Source organism: Coregonus lavaretus (genome assembly GCF_964263955.1).
Source record: "Coregonus lavaretus genome assembly, chromosome: 22".
Classification (NCBI taxonomy): domain Eukaryota; kingdom Metazoa; phylum Chordata; class Actinopteri; order Salmoniformes; family Salmonidae; genus Coregonus; species Coregonus lavaretus.
In genome coordinates this window covers 29,383,445-29,406,494 of record NC_140009.1, presented here as the reverse complement: position 1 = coordinate 29,406,494, position 23,050 = coordinate 29,383,445, and the positions used below count along the sequence as shown (strand labels likewise).

General features: G+C 41.7%; 2 protein-coding genes across 2 annotated transcripts; one reads left to right on the top strand and one right to left on the bottom strand.

Annotated features, from left to right (window-relative positions):
* Positions 1-14,758, top strand: LOC311149975 (citrate synthase, mitochondrial-like). Its single transcript, XM_084187195.1, has 11 exons — positions 1-146; positions 4,083-4,130; positions 4,424-4,531; positions 6,618-6,683; positions 7,070-7,201; positions 7,652-7,840; positions 8,487-8,689; positions 10,250-10,379; positions 10,619-10,720; positions 10,984-11,193; positions 11,458-14,758. The coding sequence occupies exons 1-11, from the start codon at positions 90-92 to the stop codon at positions 11,629-11,631; spliced, it is 1,419 nt and encodes a 472-aa protein (XP_084043321.1). The 5' UTR covers positions 1-89; the 3' UTR covers positions 11,632-14,758.
* A 2,564-nt stretch (positions 14,759-17,322) lies between these two features.
* Positions 17,323-22,986, bottom strand: LOC311149813 (coenzyme Q-binding protein COQ10 homolog A, mitochondrial-like). Its single transcript, XM_084187038.1, has 5 exons — positions 22,567-22,986; positions 20,965-21,117; positions 20,386-20,578; positions 20,034-20,135; positions 17,323-18,658 (listed from the first exon to the last, which is right to left on the bottom strand). The coding sequence occupies exons 1-5, from the start codon at positions 22,701-22,703 to the stop codon at positions 18,491-18,493; spliced, it is 753 nt and encodes a 250-aa protein (XP_084043164.1). The 5' UTR covers positions 22,704-22,986; the 3' UTR covers positions 17,323-18,490.
* Between the last annotated feature and the right edge of the window lie 64 nt (positions 22,987-23,050).

Below are 23,050 nucleotides of genomic sequence, written 5' to 3'. Positions count from 1 at the left end.
TTCAACCTTCAGTAGTGCTTTTTCTGTAGGGGCACCTTCAACCAGAGACTTTCACAAATAGAATAAACTATATTTTCTCCACAGACACCATGTCCTTTCTGACTACCGGTATCAGCAGGCTAGTGCCAAGACTCCTTAATTCAAAGGTAAGCCGAAGCAAAGAACATCTCCCAAGTAGAGTGGATGTCAGTGTTAGCTGTAGCTAAATAGTTTGCTAGCAAGTAAACTTCTACTAACGTTAGATAGCTAAAAGTTACAGGCTTGCACGCTCGCCAGGAAAAATGTAGGTTGTTGTTTTCAAGCACATTCATGTACGCTACACATCGCCAAACAGTTTTGGAACTTGGCAACGATGGTCCTCTTTCTTGTAAACTATTTTTGTGTTGGCACTGGCGCGTTTCGTAAGTTTGTTAAGGTTAACTGCGAGCTAGTCATCTGACATAGGAGATGGCAGGCTAGTTAGTTACTGTTAGATAGCCAGAGGAGGGTGATGTTTGACTGTTAGGTATCCATCCTCTCACGTGGAATTAAGTTAAACTGGTTGCTTGAATAATCAAAATCGTTCCTATTTCTTATAGCTAGCTATTATTACTGTCAGCAGTAGCAAGTTAACATGCTCGTCCACATCTCCTTATTCCCCTCATTTGACCTTCAGTGCTAACATTTCCTTCATAGCTAAATGCCATAGCTACTAGCCAACACAACAGCAACTATCTAGGTTTGTTCATTTTCAGGTGTTGTGTTGTTGCCAAGTCTCTCCATCTTGCTAGCTATGTAGCAAGAATGGCAAAAATGGTATCCACGAGTTCATCCGATTCTGGGGAAGTAGATTAAGGGCCTCATGGCCAAAATCATGTAGTGTCCCTTTAATTTAGCGATCCAATTATGTAATAGGTCAATGCATATGTCATACTTAAGAACACACATTGATTTGCATTCTGTCTTGTGTCTATCTATTTCAAGCGTTTCATATAGGTCAGTATTGATTCCAGGGTGCCACTGCTACCTTCCTGGTCAGGAGTCAGACTGTAACTAGATTGTAACCTACAGTACTGACTAATCAATTAGCCTCCTGCGCAGATCATTCTATTTCTATTGACCAGACAGCTGACACATCACAATAATCATTTTATTTGTGCCATCTTCTTTGAAGGACTGTGCACCTTCAACTTCTCAGACAGAGATGAAGGCACAGGGGTTTGCTTCTCTGAACTTTGTACAAAGTGGTAATTCCTTGTCAGTTCTCTGAGCATTGCAGTTAGGAATCTGTGAAATGTCTTTGTTTTACCAGAACTACCAACCTTACACAATTATATCAGCTAGAATTTGATGTTCAGGGACTGTCATTTTTGAGGGAATTTGTAGAATATTTCAGTATGCCTCCCTGTAGGCCTATCCAAGGGGATATATCATCCATTAAAACAGACTACTTCAAATGTGACATGTTGAATTAGACGGATGCATAGTGATTTAGGACAGTGCTTGCCCATTCAGAAACTTGGTTGCATTTCTTCCTAGTTCCTTTATGTCAGCATTGTCTTGCAAGAAACCTTCTATACATATTTGCCCATTGTAGAAGAGTTCATGAAGTAACTTTTTGGACCTGAATGCCAAAACATTCGAGATAAAGGTGCTCAAAGTTTAGCTACCTATTTTGCATACTCCTCCATACCATGTACATCCTTGTATTCATCACTTGAAAAGATAAATGGTTGAGATTGGTATGATTCAAAAGCATACAAACAGGGTTGTCAAACGGTTTAGGGTTTTTTTGTGTAAAAAAAAAAAAAAAGACGACAACCTCAGATGATGTAAAATAGGGTCTAAGCTACAATGTGAGAATATGAAGAAAAAAATCTGAGTTGACGCATTTTGAGAGAAATTATGTTAACCTCTTAAGGATCGGACCCTTTTTTTCAATTTTCGCCTAAAATGACATACCCAAATCTAACTGCCTGTAGCTCAGGACCTGAAGCAAGGATATGCATATTCTTGATACCATTTGAAAGGAAACACTTAGAAGTTTGTGGAAATGTGAAATTAATGTAGGAGAATATAACACATTAGATCTGGTGAAAGATAATACAAACAAAAAAACATTCGTTTTCTATTTATTTTTTTGTTCCATCATCTTTGAAATGCAAGAGAAAGGCCGCAATATAATATTGCAGTTTAGGCGCAATTTAGATGTTGGCCACTAGATGGAAGCAGTGTGTGCAAAGTTTCAGATTGATCCAGTGAAACATTGCAATACTGGTCTATTTTGTACAAAGTCTGCCCAAATGTGCTGAATTGGTCAATTGATACATTTTCAAGTACATAACTATAGAGAACATACAAAAATGATATGGTAAAGTATGAAAAATGTATGCACTCACTAATTGTAAGTCGCTCTGGATAAGAGCGTCTGCTAAATGACTAAAATGTAATACAAAATGTAAGTTTACTCACTCCCAGGAATGTCATACATGATGGATCATTAACTTATACACTAACTTTCACATCTAGATGGCCGGGCGGGGTGTGTGTGGAGCCAGAGACAGCAGGGGTTCAAACTATAACCCAGTTCCTACATTTGAAAATAAAAATTGATTTTATCAAACAAAACTATGCTACATTTTATCTCTGGGACCCTTAGGATGACAAATCAGAGCAAGATTACTGAATGTAATTACATTATTTACCTTCAGAGGTGAATGTATGAAACCAGTTGCCATGATAAGTTTTTTGTTGTTGTGCACTCTCCTCAAACAATAGCATGGTATTTTTTTCACTGTAATAGTCACTGTAAATTGGACAGTGCAGTTAGATTAACAAGAATTTAAGCTTTCTGTCCATATAAGACATGTCTATGTCCTGGAAAGTTTGCTGTTACTTACAACAGTCTTACTAATCACATTAGCACACGTTAGCTCAACCATCCCGTATACGGGTCACTGATCCATAGGGGGTTAAAGGTAAAAAAAAATAATCCGTAATTGTCATTAAAAAAAAATTTAAATCAAGAAATTATTACATTGTTTGACAACCCTGTTTGTAAGCTTTTAAATGGGATCAAACTCAACTGTTTATCTTTCCAGCGATGAAGATATTGATGTCTCATGGTATGGTGGGGTGTGCAAAATGGGTCAATTTTGAGCACCTTTATCTCCTGAATGTTTTGGCATTCAGGTCCAAAGTCACTTTCTGACCACTTCTTCAATGGGCAAACATGTATGGAAGGTTTGTTTAAATCAAAAGGGATGCTGTCAAAAAGTGATTTAATTAAAATTGATTATACCCAGAATTAACTGGGTTTGCCTTTGCAGTCTGTCTGCACTACAGCAGTAGTGTCAGGTTTATTTGTTCTTGGTGGAATGAAAATGACATACATTATGGTTCATTGAAATTGTGAGAAATATTGCTATGTTTTTGCTCTAAGCCCTGTAGGCTCATTCTCATTCATTATTAGAAGCTGGTATCCTGTCTCATTATATCAGCTGCCCCCCATTTACCTCTGACAACATAATGGTCTCCCTCTGTCAACTCTGTCGTGGATGTTGTGAGTCTGTGGGGTTGGATACCTAGGCCAGGGATCATCAACTACATTCAGTGGCAGGCCGATTTATTATTGTTCTCGAGAGGATGGTCAGGGGGCCGGAACATAATTACATATATCTCTCTATTATACGTGGAAATACTTTGGAACAGATTTCCCTAATTAAAATAACTTGGAGCTGATTAGCAGGTGTTTTTACAGTCTTTTATGTCCAACAATAAAAATATTAAAAAAATTGGCTCTGAACTTGGAGGGGCCAAATAAAATCACTTGCGACCCAAATTCGGCCCATGGGCCGACAGTTGGAGAACCCTGATCATGGCTAACTGAGGAGCAGCAAGCAATCAGGAGTTCATGATACTGTCAGCTCAATGATTCAATTAGGCCTAGTTCTAGTAGTTGCAAGTATTACAGTTTAGAAATTGGAAAGCAGAGTGCAGTTGTGCTTTGAAGCTTCTCTAATTCCTCGTTTACACTCGGGGCTAAACAACGCTGGTTTTCGACCACATACACTGTTTTCTGATACTTGCATTTTCCTCTGCAGAATGCCACCTGCGTTCTTGTGGCGTCCAGACATGCCAGCTCCTCAACAGTAAGTACTCTGACTACCTCATCAAGGGAACTCATCAATTTGCTCTTTATTATCATCATTGTTAGTTAAACATAATGTTAATAGGAATTGACAAAAATAGATGGTTTCCCTCTCTGTTCTCTCTGCCATTATGGACCATGCCAGTGTTTTTCAAGCTATTGTTTTGGATCTAATGTTTGTTTGACTAACACAGAGGTTCACTAGGTTCTCTGTAGTTGTCTTTTATATAGGCTGTTTTTGAATTGATGTGATTTCGACTGAGCTTTTAGTGAGACATGGCTGTGTTTTTGCAGAATCTAAAGGATGTTCTATCAGACCTTATTCCAAAAGAACAAAGTAGGATCAAGAGCTTCAAACAGCAGTTTGGAAAAACCAAGATTGGATCGATCACTGTTGATATGGTAAGTAACTGACCCATATTCAGTAACTCAGAACCTGATGTTAGTAAAACCATACAAGAGAATCAGAAAGGCTTTTGATGTAGAAATAAACCACATATACAGTACCAGTCAAACGTTTGGACACACCTACTCATTCAAGGGTTTTTCTTTATTTGTATATATTTTTTTTTACATTGTAGAATAATAAAGACATCAAAACTATGAAATAACACACATGGAATCATGTAGTAACCAAAAAAGTGTTCAACAAATCAAAATATATTTGAGATTCTTCGAATAGCCACCCTTTGCCTTGATGACAGCTTTGCACACTCTTGGCATTCTCTCAACCAGCTTCACCTGGAATGCTTTTCCAACTGTCTTGAAGGAGTTCCCACATATGCTGAGCACTTGTTGGCTGCTTTTCCTTCACTCTGCGATCTGACTCCTCCCAAACCATCTCAATTGGGTTGAGGTCGGGGGATTGTGGAGGCCAGGTCATCTGATGCAGCACTCCATCACTCTCCTTCTTGGTAAATAGCCCTTACACAGCCTGGAGGTGTGTTGGGTCATTGTCCTTTTGAAAAACAAATGACAGTCCCACTAAGCCCAAACCAGATGGGATGGCGTATCGCTGCAGAATGCTGTGGTAGCCATGCTGGTTAAGTGTGCCTTGAATTCGAAATAAATCACAGACAGTGTCGCCAGCAAAGCACCCCACACCATAACACCACCTCCTCCATGCTTTACGGTGGGATCATCCGTTCACCTGCACCGCGTCTCACAAAGACACAGCGGTTTGAACCAAAAATCTCAAATTTGGACTCCAGACCAAAGGACAGATTGCCACCGGTCTAATGTCCATTGCTTGTGTTTCTTGGCCCAAGCAGGTCTCTTCTTATTATTGGTGTCCTTTAGTAGTGGCTTCTTTGCAACAATTCAACCATGAAGGCCTGATTCACACAGTCCCCTCTGAACAGTTGATGTTGAGATGTGTCTGTTACTTGCACTCTGTGAAGCATTTATTTGGGCTGCAATTTCTGAGGCTGGTAACTCTAATGAACTTATCCTCTGCAGCAGAGGTAACTCTGGGTCTTCCATTCCTGTGGCGGTCCTCATGAGAGCCAGTTTCATCATAGCACTTAATGGTTTTTGCAGCTGCACTTGAAGAAACTTTCAAAGTTCTTGAAATGTTCCGTATTGACTGACCTTCATGTCTTAAAGTAATGATGGACTGTCGTTTCTCTTTGCTTATTTGAGCTGTTCTTGCCATAATATGGACTTGGTCTTTTACTAAATAGGGCTGTCTTCTGTATACCCCCCCTATCTTGTCACAACACAACTGATTGGCTCAAACGCATTAAGAAGGAAATAAATTCCACAAATTAACTTTTAAGAAGGCACACCTATTAATTGAAATGCATTCCAGGTGACTACCTCATGAGGCTGGTTGAGAGAATGCCAAGAGTGTGCAAAGCTGTCATCAAGGCAAAAGGTGGCAATTTGAAGAACATCAAATATATTTTGATTTAACACTTTTTTTCCCATTGCTACGTGATTCCATATGTTTTATTTCATAGTTTTGATGTCTTCACTATTATTCTATAATGTAAAGATTAAGAAAAACCCTTGAATGAGTAGGTGTGTCCAAACTTTTGACTGGTAGTGTAGATCAGAGAAACCATGGTAAAATATTTTTCTAAATTCCACCAAATTGGGTCTGATGTTGCCTTGAAGCCATCTCCCTTTTAGTATACTAGAGGTAATGTGATGTCACATGTCTAAGCCAGTTCCCTGCCAGCTGAGCACAGTCATAGCTGAGTCACAGCTCTTGCCTCACACCATTTATCACAGCAGGCTCACTCCAGGGTCACACACACACCTCAGCTTTGACTGTGTCATCCACACATGTTTATCATTCACATGATCTCTTCACCCTTATTATGGCTATGAATAATGCAGATGGATTAGGGTCATGGTTCATCTGATTCCTTACGCATTTGATTTTAGACACACATGCTATTTCTGGACTGATCAAAGAGCAAATGAGTCTAGCCTTAATTGAGCTTTCTGTTCAGAATGTAATTTGTGTTTGTGTGTTTCACAGGTCTATGGTGGGATGAGGGGCATGAAGGGTCTTGTGTACGAGACCTCAGTGCTGGATCCTGATGAGGTGTGTTTCCTGTCCTCACAACACACACAATCCATTAAACAGTAACACCCACAGAATGATTGCTGTGTCGAGGCTGAGCACCGTTGGCCCTTGTGTATAAGCCATACAGGCACTTATCTAAATTGCATCCACTTACATAAATTGAATTGTAAAATAAATCCGTGTCAATGGAAGTGTCACTGGTCCTCCAGTAACCTCAGCTGGTGGCAGTTAAGAATCCTAGAATGTTAAGATTTTCCAAATAATTCTGTTGATAAAGCTGCATTTACAGTAACTACTCCCCCTTTGTTGTGGTTTGTTGTGCCAGCATTTTAGACAATGCTCATTTGCAATATATGATGACTATATTAAGCATTACTCCTTGTATGTCCTGTTACTTTCTTTAGGGCATCCGTTTCCGGGGCTACAGCATTCCGGAGTGTCAGCAGCTGTTGCCCAAGGCTCCAGGAGGTCAGGAGCCACTGCCTGAGGGCCTCTTTTGGCTGCTGGTCACAGGACAGGTCCCCACAGAGGAACAGGTGAGAAGGGGCTAGAACGGGAGGATTCAGTCTGCTCAAGTTAAAAAGGAGGTTAAGAAAAAAGGTTTATTACGCATCTTTGTATATTTGCCTTCTTGTAATGAAACTGAAAACTGTATTCAGAAAAACTACCAGAAGTAGTGTTTGCTGCAGCACTGTCTTGAAGCCACCTCAAGATGAGGTCTAATTGGACCCTCATATGGCTCAGCTAGAGGAATTTCCTATGTTATTGCATACTACAAGCAAGTTATTTTATGGTTTAGGAGGAAGGCATTGCAACAATCGAGTTTTACTTTTTGTTCCTGATGACTCACATTGAAGTTCTACAACTGTAGCCATGTGGTGGGGATTTATAGTGTTTGAGATTAAATAACATTTCTGTTCTGACTTGTGGCATTTTTATTGTCCCTATTTAAACTCACCAATCCTATTTGCATCTCATCTTTTCAGGTGAGCTGGTTGTCCAAAGAATGGGCTAAGAGGGCAGCACTCCCCTCCCACGTGGTCACCATGCTAGATAACTTCCCTACCAACCTGCACCCCATGTCCCAGTTCAGCGCTGCCATCACAGCTCTGAACAGCGAGAGCAGCTTTGCACGGGCCTACTCTGAGGGCGTTAACAAGGCCAAGTACTGGGAGGTGAGTCTCACACACACAGACAGATTCTTCACAGACCTAGTATTTGAAATCTTTCAAGTACTTTGGCTGTGTTTGATTGAGCTTGCCTGGCAAAATGAAACAAACAGAATAGTTCCAAAGGTGTAAACCTTGCGCATCTGGCTCTCCAGGCAGGCTAAAGCCAACGATCAAAGTATTTGAAAAATGTAAAATACCATTTGAACCCAGGTCTGTAGTCATTACACTACAATGCAATACAGTCAGGTGTGGGTAAATGCATTAAAGCAGAGGGCGATGCTGGATGGATGAGTCATCCTCACTAAACCTTGACAGATTAAAGTGCTTTTCAAGTGTCTGTTCATTCTTTTTAATGGTGAATGTTAACATGCACACCAGGTCTCCCTTGAAAAAGAGCATATTAATATGTTCCTAGACTTCCTGGTTAGAATAAGATTAGGCTCAAATAAATAAATACCACCACACTGTTTTCTGGCGGGGTGCAGGGAATTACAGCCCCAGAATTCGACAGACCAAAGCGTGAACAGAAAATAAACTATACTTGCAGGGGTAATTGTGTGTGTGTGGGGTTTATCATGTAGTTCAGTTAGATCCTGTGGGAGACAGTCTACTGCCTGTTGATTAAACCACCTACCATACTCTATTTCAGTTCATCTATGAGGACTCCATGGACTTGATTGCCAAGTTGCCGTGTGTTGCTGCTAAGATCTACCGTAACCTGTACCGTGAGGGCAGCAGCATTGGCGCCATCGACTCCAACCTGGACTGGTCCGCTAACTTTGCCAACATGCTGGGCTACAGTGACTCTGCTGAGTTCACTGAACTTATGAGGCTCTACCTTACCATCCACAGGTATTGTACTATGGGCCAGTTTCAGATTAAGCGGAAGAATTTCCATTTAAGTAGCTTTTTTTCAGGACTAGGTTTAAACTGTCTGGGAAACCAACCTTAAAGGATGTACATTTCAACCATTATTACCGTTTAGGTGTATTTGGGTCATTGGCAGGGCATAACATTTTGGCATTGTCGGGTAAGATGTCTATTTCACGAGCCACGTTGGAGGGTGGTGTGGTCAGGGTTCCACAGTGCAAGCATTTCACTTGCATTTGTGAATAAAAAGAGTTAGAAGTCAAGTATGAGCACATTTAGGTGTTTCTGTCATTTTGTTTCATAGCTGGTAGCTGATCCTATAATATATATTCCCACCTCACGCAGCAACACTGCCTGGCTGGGAAGCTGTGCGCACTGAAGATGAATTTTTAGAAGAGCTGCTCACAGGCATAAAAGTTGGTCTAATTTACTAAAGTCTACTAAAGGGTGTGTTTCTTGGCTATTTACATTGTTTAGTTCACAAGCAAGGTTGTTTTCAATGTTTGAGTTTGCTTCAACTGCTAGCGAAGACACATCGGCTACTAGTCTCCTGAGTGGCGCAGTGGTCTAAGGCACTGCATCGCAGTGCTAACTGTGCCACTAGAGATCCTGGTTCGAATCCAGGCTCTGTCGCAGCCGGCCGCGACCGGGAGACTCATGGGCGGCGCACAATTGGCCCAGCGTCGTCCAGGGTAGGGGAGGGAATGGCCGGCAGGGATGTAGCTCAGTTGATAGAGCATGGCGTTTGCAACGCCAGGGTTGTGGGTTCGTTTCCCACGGGGGGCCAGTATAAAAAAATATATATTCACTAACTGTAAGTCGCTCTGGATAAGAGCGTCTGCTAAATGACTTAAATGTAAATGTAGTCAGATTGTCTATCTCACAGGCACACTGTCTCTGACGACTCGAGGGGGGGGGGGAGAAGCTTTTTTTTTTTTTGTATAGATTTCGGTTAAAAGACTCGGGTCACTTCTTACTAGTAATACATTTTATTGTTTTAGAAACATTACAAAGCATGTTCACCATTTTTATTTATATATTTGTTGGTGTAATTATGGCAACAACAACAAAAAATTGGCTGGTAAAATTTTTTAGTGGCTGGTGGATTTTTAAATCTACCTGCCACAGTGCCTGGTGAACCAAAACGTTAGTTTCAGGCCCTGGTCATTGAAACGCGCTATACAAAACCCTTGTATTCATATTATTATTAACCATTATGTCATTGATTTATTTGACTTTTGGGGGGGCAGCCATTTTGTCTATTTTTGGCTGTAGCTCCTTCCCCTTCCCTTGCCATTAAATTCTGACATTGCAGGATAGCGAATTGTGAAACCCTCAAAAATGAATATTCTCTGCCCTCTAGTGTTCATAAACTGCACTTGATAGTAAACAAATTCTATGTTAGACACAATTGAAAATTGTGTCTTGGATAGATCTGTATTTGAATATAGATCTGTATAAATGTTAGTAATCATTTACTGTCAATTCCAATTTTGTGATGAATAACATAGTAACCAACTGTCTCTGGGGTTCCTGTTTTAGTGACCACGAGGGAGGTAATGTCAGTGCCCACGCCAGTCACCTGGTGGGCAGTGCTCTCTCTGACCCTTACCTCTCCTTCAGTGCTGCTCTGAACGGGCTGGCTGGACCTCTACATGGGCTGGCCAACCAGGTCTGTCAAGCCTGTCCTCTGCTCTGCACTGTGCCACTAGGATTGACATCCTCTTGACTCACTGACCTGCTCTCTCCCAGAGTCATTAGTGGATGGATAGATATACATGATCCTTATAAACATCATAAGCACAACAACAGTCACTGAGAAGTGTTATAATAGTATTTCTGTTTTAGCCTTGCTGAGGTTGATATTATAGTATGTTGCTGATGTGATGTGTTTCTCTGTATGCCCTGCAGGAGGTGCTGATGTGGCTGACGGCCCTGCAGAAGGAGATGGGAGGGGAGGTGTCTGATGAGAAGATGAGGGATTACATCTGGAACACACTCAAGTCTGGCAGGGTAAGAGATGGCTGAAAACATCTGGGATGCATCTTCACTACTACGACGCATCTTACCTTACCCACCAGTGACCGTGACAGCCTTAGGGGGCCATATGGCATCATTAGCGTGGTTTCCAGTTCCATAAAGTATTTACAAGAAGTAATCCCATGTTGTGCCTCTCGGTTTCAAACATCTCTTGCGTTAACAAGAACCAGTTAACCCAGAGAGAAGTGGAAACCTTGCTAATCACCCCTCACACCCTCTCTCTCTCACCCCCATAGGTGGTGCCAGGCTATGGGCATGCTGTCCTGAGGAAGACTGACCCCAGGTACCAATGCCAGCAGGAGTTTGCCTTCAAGCACCTGCCCAACGATCCCATGTTCAAACTGGTGCACCAGCTCTACAAGATCGTGCCCCCAGTACTGCTGGAGCAGGGCAAGGCCAAGAACCCCTGGCCCAACGTAGACGCCCACAGTGGAGTGCTGTTGCAGGTAAAGGATAAGAGGTGTAGTGTTCTACTTAACAATGTCCTATTGTACTGCACACATTGTCATGTAATACAGATCTGTTTTTTGAACCACTTTGAATTTGTAAGTGGGCTTTTTGACTGGTCAGCATTGTTAGCCAGATGTGTTTCAATCAAAAGCATCACAGCACCTGTGAGTTTAGCCTTTCAATCATCACTGACCTCTGCAATAAACAACATTTGACCTCTCCCTGACCTTCCTCCTGACCTCTCTCCTTCTCCACTACAGTACTATGGGATGACAGAGATGAACTACTACACTGTGCTGTTTGGCGTGTCCCGAGCCCTGGGGGTGCTGGCCCAACTTATCTGGAGCCGAGCCCTGGGCTTCCCTCTAGAGCGCCCCAAGTCCATGAGCACGGACGGACTCATGACCCTGGTGGGGGCCAATAAGTCCGGCTGAAGAAGATGAGGGGGAGGAAATAACGTGTGCAAGTGACCTGTTCCTAAATCATACTTCCGTGTTCATGTCCCTGGTCTTTTGAATGGGCTTCAAGATTTATATTGTCAAATTCATGAAAACGACCATTGTGCTACGTTTTTGCCCATTTGAAGACCATTCAAAAAGCCTAGAAAAGTTCAAAAACTAATAGGCTACTTGTCACGTCACTTGCATGGCGTATTCAAATAAAAGCTGACCTCACCCCCATCCCCATGGAAGAGATTCAAAGAGACAGTACACATTTTAAATTAATCCAAAAAGGGCTTTTAATATTTACATTATTTAGTGCAGGCACGTGCACAGATAGGAGTCAATATATACCCAGCACCTGCCCCTTGGCCCTCCCACTTGCCAAGTGCCCTTTTGGGTGGTGGTATAATTAGAATTTTTTGTATAAAGTTTTGTTGTTGTTCTGAACCGATTACCCGCAAGTCGTCGTGACGTTGTCAAGTTCACCCACCCCGTCCATTGGTTGCCCCTGATGGTCTGCCGTGTACAGAGCTCACGCGTGCCAGGTTGCGCTTTTTTCCCGGACTACCCTGTACTGAGATTGCGCACGCTGGTATCCAAACCCTGCATGGCTTGAGATGCGGTCACCGGTCGTGTGTGTGTGTGTGTAAATGTCAACAGTACTACCGCAGCAGAATAACATTTGATTAACACTTGATTATCATCAATATTCGGTCTGGTTGGCTGATACGTGCAGCAGAGAGAGTCAGTAAGACCGAGAGGAGCTGGTGCATCAACGACCCTTGCTCCGACCCAACTCCATCCAGTCCTCAGTCGGAAGCAACCCAGGCAGTCTAGACGCTAGCTAACCACCATATACAAAAATATCCACAAAAGCCACTAGCCAGCCAGCCTTATATCTTGAGTTAGAAGATTATGAATATTATATTATGAAGTTATTATTTAAGAGCACTGAAGATAAATCCCAATCAGTAAAAACAATCGAGCTAGCTAACTAGCAGATTTACATCAATCATCAACATCAATGATCAGCTGATAGCCCACCCTCTATTCCTGATGTCAATCATGTCTTTAGGAGGCACCGTAACTAGCTTCCTTACAATTTGTGATGAGTGAGTGTGTTGTTGCAAAAATTAATGTCTATGCTCACATTTGTTTTTGTTTTTCACTACAGAGGCAGTTGGTATGTTATGAATTTTAAGATGTGAATTATGAGTCGTTTTTTTCAGTACAGTAGGCCAATGCAGTCTGCTGGCATCTCATCAGCCTCCCCCATGTGCCTGTGAGGACTGGGCTGCACCAACTGATTGAAGATGGCATGGGGCTTAAAAAGTAGTATGCAATCCAAACTGCTATGCTCTGTTTTACCATTGTTTCACTCTGAGCAGTTTGGTTTCCAGGCTACGTAAAAATGTAATTATGTGGGGAATTACAGAGCAATCCCAAATGGTCATCAATTGAGATTTCACTTTTAGTAATTTCTTATATCTATTTAACTTGAGTGGTAGTTTGACATCAAGATGAAACCTTTTACAAAGTTAGCAAACTTAGTAAGGATGCAAGTAACTTTTAATTTGAGTCACATTTTGCTGCTGATGTTTGCTGAAGCTTCGATATTGTCTGGAAAGTCTTGCCTAATCTAAGCCAACAGGGAAATGTATTTTTTTGTTGTTGCCTGAAACCCTCACCACATTTCTCTATGCAATTTCTCCCTGACCATACTCTACCTACACTCCAGTAAAGGAAAAAGGTCCTTCCTTGTAAAAGTATCTAACTTCTATTGAAGATGTTCAATCTATCCAAGGAAGAATGCAAATCAGTAAAAAATACAGAATTAAACAGTACTGCCCCTTTACATCTATCTTTCTGTCTCACCAGATTCCCTGACTTCAATGGATTTAACCTTGAACATACCTCTATGATCAAAATAACCTGGTTTGTTTTGTCATTCAATATTGTTCTACATTCTTTCCTTTCATTTTCTGTCTATGCATCTTTTGTAATGTAGGATTGACTTGTGTAGGTAGGAGCATATGATCGAAGAGCTTTGGTTGTAGCCTGGAGCACCCAAAGGCCTGATAGTAATGGCATAGACTTGTATATTTGAAGGATTGAGAGAAGGACAAGGTCTTCTGCTTTTAGTATGTGCTTGAGAGCAAGCTTGAACATAAGTATGCAGCCAAGAGGGGCTTTTTATCTTTTGGGGTTCCTGTCTTATTTTGGTTTATAATGTATGTTGTTAATTATGCCCCAGAAGAGCGCTTCAGTGAGCTGCTACTCCAAAATGAGCACTTGCTAGTTTGGAATCCCTTCTTCTTAGCAATAGGAAAACCCCTATTTTGATTTTGTGTCCTTTTTATTAGAGGTTTTGGGTGTTGAATGAATAACCATGTAATGTATAGAGAGGATAATCCTATTGTGGATACAGCATTTGTGGTTTTATTTATGCGTTGTGTAAATAGTTATAAATATATATGTTTCGCTTGAATATATATGAGCTCTACACAACCATATTGCTCAGTCATATAGCTGTGTGACTTCCAACCTCACTCATCACCATATTTCAGTTTTACATGTTTTGAAAGTTACTCTTACAATGAAGTAGATGTACGTACTCTGGCTGTCTTGTAAATAAATATATTGCCCATTTCTATGGGCTTCTTCTGCTGTTAAGGGGATGTTTGCTTTGACTGATTCAAGCTTGCTCACAGGCCATAGCAGCAGTTGGTCCGAGGCCCATAGCAGCTTTCCTTGTCTGCTTTAATATAGGGTTATCAACACTCCGTTTTGTGTAGCATCAGTGGGACCCTGCTCACTTGAACAACTAAATAATCATTAAATGTTTCAGACTTCCCTTCAATCCCCTCAGATTTTATAAGCCTTGCATTTGTCTCTCTTTTGGGTTTCATATTTGTCTGTGTTTTTATTCTTAGTTTGTCTTGTGGAACATCTGGTTGTTTCTGATCAAATCAGGTGTAGGATACTGTGAAACCAGGGAAGAGCCATTGAAGTTTGATGCATTTGGGAAACTATAGCGGGATGGGGCTGGATAGGTCAAATGGGAGAAAGGAGCTAAGGAGAACAAAAAATGGAAAACCAATAAATGTTTTCAATAACACTTGGTGTCATGTGTTTGTTTTTACTTGTGGTGTGTAAAGAGGTTGGAAACTGACAAGCTTTATTCAATAACAAATGGAAAATTCCAAAATCACTGGTAATCTATTCCTGGCAGATCAGCCTCCTGTCTCATTTACATTTACATTTACGTCATTTAGCAGACGCTCTTATCCAGAGCGACTTACAAATAGGTGCATTCACCCTATAGCCAGTGGGATAACCACTTTACAATATCTTTTTTTTTTTAGGGGGGGGGTGTAGAAGGATTACTTTATCCTATCCCAGGTATTCCTTAAAGAGGTGGGGTTTCAAATGTCCTGGATGACTACATTATAGGATTTTGATAGTCTGGGATTTCTAGGTGTTGAAATTAAGGTACTGTGCATGTATAAGTACACACAACCAGGTTCCCATAGGGGAAGTGTCAAATCTGCCCAGCAATCCCTGTCTCAGCTCTGCCTGTCTTGTTTCTGGCTCTGTGGAGAACTGCTGTCATGAGACCAGCCAGAGGATAATGTTACACACACTGAAACAACCAATTAGTCTCAACCACTGTTGCATAAGCCCCAACTGTAGTCACGGTTTTTGTGAATCCACCAGGCATGAGGCTCTGCAACAGGCCAAGCTTGTTTCTGTATACAGGGCTAGACAGCTGAATGATTAACAAGGAAGTGGGGCTTTGTTTAGTGAACTTTATTTAATGTCCAACAATCAATTGATATTGTTCTGGTTAGGTACTTATTTTGTGATTTGATTGTCATGGATATGGTGGTGTATGGGAGATTTGTGTAATCATAGTAATAATACGCAAATAGTCAAAGGACCCATCTCCTCTCTGCTGTTATTAATAACTGGCCCAGATACCAACACCCTGCTCTCGTTTCTTGTGCTTTGGTTGCCCTTTGAAAAGGCTGCATCCCACCCACCCCGTCACGTCACTTGCTGCATAGCGACAAACCCACCACCACTCACACTTTTCCCATTAGCACACTTCAGCTTTCGTCAGTGACACGCTACAGAAGGAGACGACTAAGCTCATCTAGTGGGACCAAGGCATTATCTTAGCAAGAGTCCCCACAGCTCTACTCCACCTGCCAAATTGTTCTACCTTGAGCAAATCCCGAAGGTGAGCTGTACAGCTTGCTACATTACACAACTTCTGAAAGCAGTGATTTATCTCAAAAAGTATATCAGCAGAACAATCACATTAAAACATTTTTACATCAACAACTCATTCACGAGTGATGGAAATATGTCTTTGGCTCTATAAATAAGACTACATTGCATGCACACATATTCCCAATATTCCATTCCATTGATAACTAATTTTGTAGTGAGTAGTGACCAGCTGCTCATGGTCAAAACCAGAATGTGACATTTTGCAGAATTTCGAATGGAAAAGAAAAGGAGCGATACCATGGCTACAGGTGGAAATGCATACACACTAAAGTATGATTAACAGGTCAAACAAATTTGATCTGCATGCAAAACTCAAACAACATAATATGCTCATACACTGTATGTGTTTTCAACACCCATCTGTGCATTATTGCTAACTTAGAACTAACTGAAAGAATAAGTAAAGGTAGGCCTAATTAGGAATACAGTAACATGATTCATTCTACCTCCTCCATCTTCATTTACAATACACAAAGCATGCACACAAATGTAATTGCCTTATATCAACACACTTAATTGTTTCATTTTCCATATCCAGTCTACTACAGCTCACTGATAAGAAAGGACTGGGTAAATGAATGCAATATGGCATCAACACCTAGCTTTATGGCTTTTTTTTTTTTTTTTTACTATATTTATTTTACTTGTCAGGTGCTATTTGATTCAAAAGCAGTACTACTACATGTGTTTGTTGATGCCAGAGACTGGATAAAGACAGGAAGTTGCTTTGAAGTACTGAGACATTGCTTATGAATCTGGGATTCTTGCTTTTATAACAAATGAATAGTCTTGAATCTAAAAGACGTACACTTGCTTCCTATGTTCACCTTTCATGACCCCTGAGAGTAAATGCCACCATCATAGCAGAGGGCAAATACATACCGGTACATTAAACACAATCTGTTTGACTTTGCTGAGCCCTTTCTGTTATTACACATTAACTAAAATGTAATTCAAATGTCTTTCCATTAAAACGAAGGCAAAACAAACAAATGCAATTCAAAATAAAATATCCTACACAAGTAGCCATATCTTTCATGCATAAATAATTGCAATACTTTGTCTTGTTTCATTTATGAACTCGCTAGGCAGCCTGTGTTGACACACTTTATAGAATTTTCACAGCTCCTGTTCTCCACATTTACATAAAGCTTAACACTGAAGACAATATCATGTGCTTAATGGGTGTAAGGCGTAAATGACCAATGATTGTTTTAATCCACGACAAATGAAGCACTTGAACAACATTCTCTCTGCACACACACCAAAGTGAAGGAAAGCAGTTTACTTGCTATTAAAAAAAAGTATATATATATATATATATATATATATATATATATATATATCAATAACTTAATAACAATTTTTTTTTAAAGCACTTCTTGGTATAAACAATACAGTATATTTAAAATATCTTTAAAGGGGCAATCTGCAGTTGCTGCATCCATTTTGGACTTATAAATTAATTATATGTATCATTTGATTCTTAACGAATAACTTATAAATGCCTCATGAGCTTAGTTCAACTGTAATACCCCATCAGAAACCAAAATAAGCTTGTTTTACTACCAATGTTTGTAAACAAAGCAAATGTAAACAAAAAAACAAAAACACTGTATAGCCTCAATATATATTTTAACATCAGCATGGTTAAAACTATAATTTTGATATCATGGATGGTCAGTCCTTGTATCCATAGCTCTGACCATGAATTTGAGAGTAGCTACATTTCTCTAGCCCCATCCCTCAGCTTTTTACCGAAACAGTGGTGGGGAGAATGCTTAAGTTGTTATTGTTTCAACTATGGATTGCCCCTTTAAGATACATTAATTTTGCATGATTGGACGACTAGAATGTAGCAGGTAAGTGGAGTGCACCTGCACCCACTCTACAGCAAACTAAAGTGTCTCCAGCAGTCACATACTAAGACAGACTCAAAATGGTCCATGTCATTCGTTCACTCAATATTGTGTCCTGCTCACTCATGATTACACAGGAATAAATTCAATCTATTCCGATTTGTGTAGTGGCTTTTTTGTTTTACAATTAGATTTAGAAGAAGGATTCTTCTTTTTAAATTGCGCACACACGTCAATTCAACAAGGGGCCTGTGCTGAAGAGTAACCCTTGTGAGGAGGTAGATGGCAGCTTTTTACAAGACAATGATACAGGCTAAGATATGGGACTTTCAAGTCAACTTGTTGTGTAGGGTGATAAGCCGGGCTGAAGCCCACACTGATTGGTCCTTACTCTATAATGTGAGGAGGATGCACTAGTGGCAGCTTAGCCTGGTCCCAGATCTGCTGTCACAGATACTCCAAGATCTCAGAAGTGCTGTCTGTCATGCCATTGTGACCATAGGAGTTGGCAAGACAGCACAAACAGACCTGGGACCAAGCCAATGGCATCTGGGCCTCGTGGTAACGGAGACTGGAGGCGGTTGATGGGGGCTGGTTGGTGTAGTGTCATGCTGCTCCAGCTAGGAGATACAGGGGACTGCCAGGGTTAAGGTGCAGGCTGGTTTGGGGCAAGGACACACAATGGCAGATGGACCTCACGTTTGGTGTACCTCATGGAACATTAACTCCCGTGGGACGCAAGTCTGTGGGCCGTAGAGCGTGCCGGCCCGAAGCTCAAAGGCAGACACATTCTTCTTTACCACCTCGTCAAAAAACACACTTGCTAACTGGGAGTGGAGCAAGGAGCGGAACTCAAACGAGATCTGTATGGCAGAAAGGAAGGAGAGGGTAGAATATCAGTCAGAGAAGACATACAAAACAGAGAAAGGAAAAAAAGGAGAAGTAAGAGGAAATACACTACATGACCAAAAGTATGTGGACACCTGCTAGTAAAATTCTCATTTCAAAATCATATATGGAGTAGGTCCCCCCTTTGCTGCCATAACAAGCTTTCCACTAGATGTTGGAACATTGCTGTGGGGACTTGCTTCCATTCAGCCACAAGAGCATCAGTGAGGTCGGGCACTGATGTTGGGCGATTAGGAATGGCTCGCAGTCGGCATTCCAATTCATCCCAAAGGTGTTCGATGGGGTTGAGGTCAGGGCTCTGTGCAGGCCAGTCAAGTTCTTCCACACCGATCTTGACAAACCATTTCTGTATGGACCTCGCTTTGTTCACAGGGGCATTGTCATGCTGAAACAGGAAAGGGCCTTCCCCCCTGTTGCCACAATCGTCTAGAATGTAATTGTATGCTGTAGCGTTAAGGTTTCCCTGGAACTAAGGGGCCTAGCCCGAACCATAAAGAACAGCCCCAGACCATTATTCCTCCTCCACCAAACTTTACAGTTGGCAATATGCATTCGGGCAGGTAGCGTTCTCCTGGCATCCGCCAAACCCAGATTCATCCATTGGACTGCCAGATGGTGAAGCATGATTAATCACTCCAGAGAACGTGTTTCCACTGCTCCAGAGTCCAACGGCGGTGAGCTTTACACCACTCCAGCCGACGCTTGGCATTGCGCATGGTGATTTTAGGCTTATGTGCGGCTGCTCGGCGACGGAAACCCATTTCATGAAGCTCCCGACGAACAGTTATTGTGCTGACGTTGCTTCCAGAGGCAGTTTGGAACTCGGTAGTGAGTGTTGCAACCGAGGACAGACGTTTTTACGCGCTGCATGTTTCAGCACTCGATGGTCCCGTTCTGTGAGCTTGTGTGACCTACCACTTCGTGCTGAGAGGTTGTTACTCCTAGATGTTTCCAATTCATAATAACAGCACTTACAGTTGACCGGGACAGCTCTAGCAGGGCAGAAATTTCACGAACTGACTTGTTGGAAAGGTGACATCCTATGACGGTGCCACGTTCAAAGTCACTGAGCTCTTCAGTAAGGCCATTCTACTGCCAATGTTTGTCTATGGAGATTGCATGGCTGTGTGCTCGATTTTATACACCTGTCAGCAACGGGTGTGGCTGAAATAGCCAAATCCACTAATTTGAAGGGGTGTACACATACTTTTGTATATATAGTGTAACTTAGTCAGTCTATTCACATGCAAAGGGTGTACGCACAAACAGAGAGCAAGATTACACGAGAGGTGGGCAGCATAAGATAAAGACAAGGGCTGTCATATTCACCGAAACGTCCACAGTGCAGGTGCGGGGATAACCAGGGATGCCAGGACTGAAGCGCCATATTGTCTCCAGGTGGTTGAAAAGTGTTCCATCTGTGCACACTGCCTATCACCAAACAAACAATGATCATCATAATTCATGAAACCACAATTAAGCGGGACTAAGTAGGGTTGCAAAAATCCGGGAACTTTCCAAAGAATCCCAGGTTTTCCAGAAATCCTGGTTGGAAGATTCCTGGAATCAGGAGGGAATAAGCAAGAAATCTGGAATACTCCAACCAAGATCTCTGGAAAACCTGGGAATTTAGGGAAAGTTACCAGAATTTTCAATCCTTAATTAAGCAGGAGGAACTTACTTTGACCATGTGTGGTCGCACCACGCTGATCATGGATGTGTATCGCTCTACGATGGGTGGGAACCCCACCTCCAGCTGAGCTTTGGAGTGGCCTGCCCTCTTCATGATGGTCTGGGACTTCTTACACCAGGGGACAAAGAGTTTGTAGTCATCCACGTTGGCTACCACATCATACATCTCCAGCATAGAGTACCTGAAGCAGCATCGTAGGAGGAGTTTGAAAACAACATTAAATAACTTAATAACCCCTTCCACTTCCATGTTGTGTTTCAAAACAGAAAAAGCCCTATTTTTTTTACTTTAATATGAAACCTTTCCATGACTTCTTTCTATCCCCGTGTAGCTCAGTTGGTAGAGCATGGCGCTTGCAACGCCAGGGTTGTGGGTTCGATTCCCACGGGGGCCAGTATGAAAAAAATATATATATGTATGCACTCACTAACTGTAAGTCGCTCTGGATAAGAGCGTCTGCTAAATGACTAAAATGTAAAATGTATGCATTCAAGCTCTCGTTTACCCTGTACATACGGAAATATAGTCCTACAATATATTTTATTTCATGGTGTGGTACCATCTTACCCCAGTATCCTCCGCTCTGAGTACTCCTTTCTCTTATTGGTGAACCCCATGAAAGTTCTGCTGTGGGGAACTGATGTCATCATGTCCCAATCCTGCTGGTGGCAAAGCACTCTGGGAGTCCTGGTCATTACAATACCGCATGATGACAAGTGTCTGATAGGGAAGGGCGAGAAAGAGTGGAAATGTTAAAAATAGCACATCTCTAACAAACACCCTTTTCCAGGCAGGCTTCCTGCCATTAAAGTCAGGGAAGAAATAACATATTGCCAGAAGGGGTAAAGGTTGTCAGTAGTATCCTATCCGGCAATGTTCAGGACAAACTAATAGGCTATATTCTGAGTAAACACGTGAATTAAACTATATGTAATGCAATCCCACAGCCTTGCTGCTTCACTCAGTCAGGGGTGTATTTATTAGTTGGATTCCGTTGCAAAACTTTGTCTGTTGCAAAACGTTTTGCAACTGAAACTGTTTACTCCAAACTGAAAAGGTTTTGCAAGGAAAATTTGAGTTTCTATTGGACAAATTAAGGTAGGTCCCTCCCCGTTTGCTCCCGTTTGGTTCCTAGAGTAATAATAATAATAATAATATGCCATTTAGCAGACGCTTTTATCCAAAGCGACTTACAGTCATGCGTGCATACATTTTTTGTGTATGGGTGGTCCCGGGGATCGAACCCACTACCTTGGCGTTACAAGCGCCGTGCTCTACCAGCTGAGCTACAGAGGACCACGAGTAAACAGTAAACGGTTTCCATTGCAAAACGTTTTGCAACTGACCAAACGTTTTGCAACGGAACTCGGCTAATGAATACACCCCAGGGGTGCTCGGTTCATTAAGTCTTGCAAAGGAAACTGTTTACCGTTTAAGAACCAAATGGAAGCAAACCGAGCAAACGGAACTAAACGGGGAGAGACTTACCCAAATTTGTCCAATAGCAACTCTAATATTCGTTGCAAAACGTCTTCCGTTTGGAGTAAACAGTTTCTGTTTCAAAACGTTTTGCAACAGACAAACGTTTTGCAACAGAATCGGCATAATGAATACACCCCAGGTGCTCACTACAAATAACTGTGACACTCATAAATAGAATTTGTCAGAAATAGAATTACAAAGAGCAAGGCAACTACTTACAAAGTGAAACCAAAATGAAGGATAACACAATATGCATAGCCTATGACGTGATTGGCACTGCATCTTTGTGCTTGAAGCGTCACTACAGACCCCCTGGTTCGATTCCAGGCTGTATCACAACCGGCCATGATTGGGAGTCCTGTAGGGCGGCGCACAATTGGCCCAGCTTCGTCCGGGTTTGGCCGGTGTAGGCTGTCATTGTAAATAAGAATTTGTTCTTAACTGACTTGCCTAGTTAAATAAAGGTAAAATAAAATAAAAGGGAATGTTTTAGTCCTAAATGCAAATTAGATGATTAACAGGAAGCACAACACGTATTGTTCTTCAGTGTGGACCTTCATTATTTCAACCAGTGCTTGGCTGGAACAAAAACCTGCCACATAGGGGATTCAAAGAGATGCAAAATGCGCATGCACTGCACTGATTGGTTCACGCTGTCACTCAAAGTTATACATTTATTCATCTCACCTGATGGTTTGTCTCATATGTTCTCTTGACCCCGCCGTGTGACAAGGTGAGCGACTTGAGCCTACAGCCATCTCCAGAAATTCACTGAATGTCCGCACACCCATCGGCATTCGCCGGGCAGTTGCTGAGGCTGCCATTATATTTTATGTGGGTTCTTTTATCACAACCTCAAGTAGAACAACGGATCACTGGATCTGTAGGTTACTGCTGAAAACACTGATCTTCGTCCACTTCGGATTGGCTATTTGAAGCAGTTCACTTATCCAAGTAGGCCTAGACGCAACCAAAAAAGCTGCGTTTAGCCTATATTATAAAAACGTTAATGAAGTCGTTTATTTATTCCAAGCTCGATGTCCTGGGTCACTGAGGGTGCATAAATTATGCTTTCGGGTTTTACCTATACCACGACAACCCCTTGAAATCTCGTCCTTCTCTGTACTCAGTAAAGTAAACAAATACCGGTCTGTCAGGCCATGGACAAACC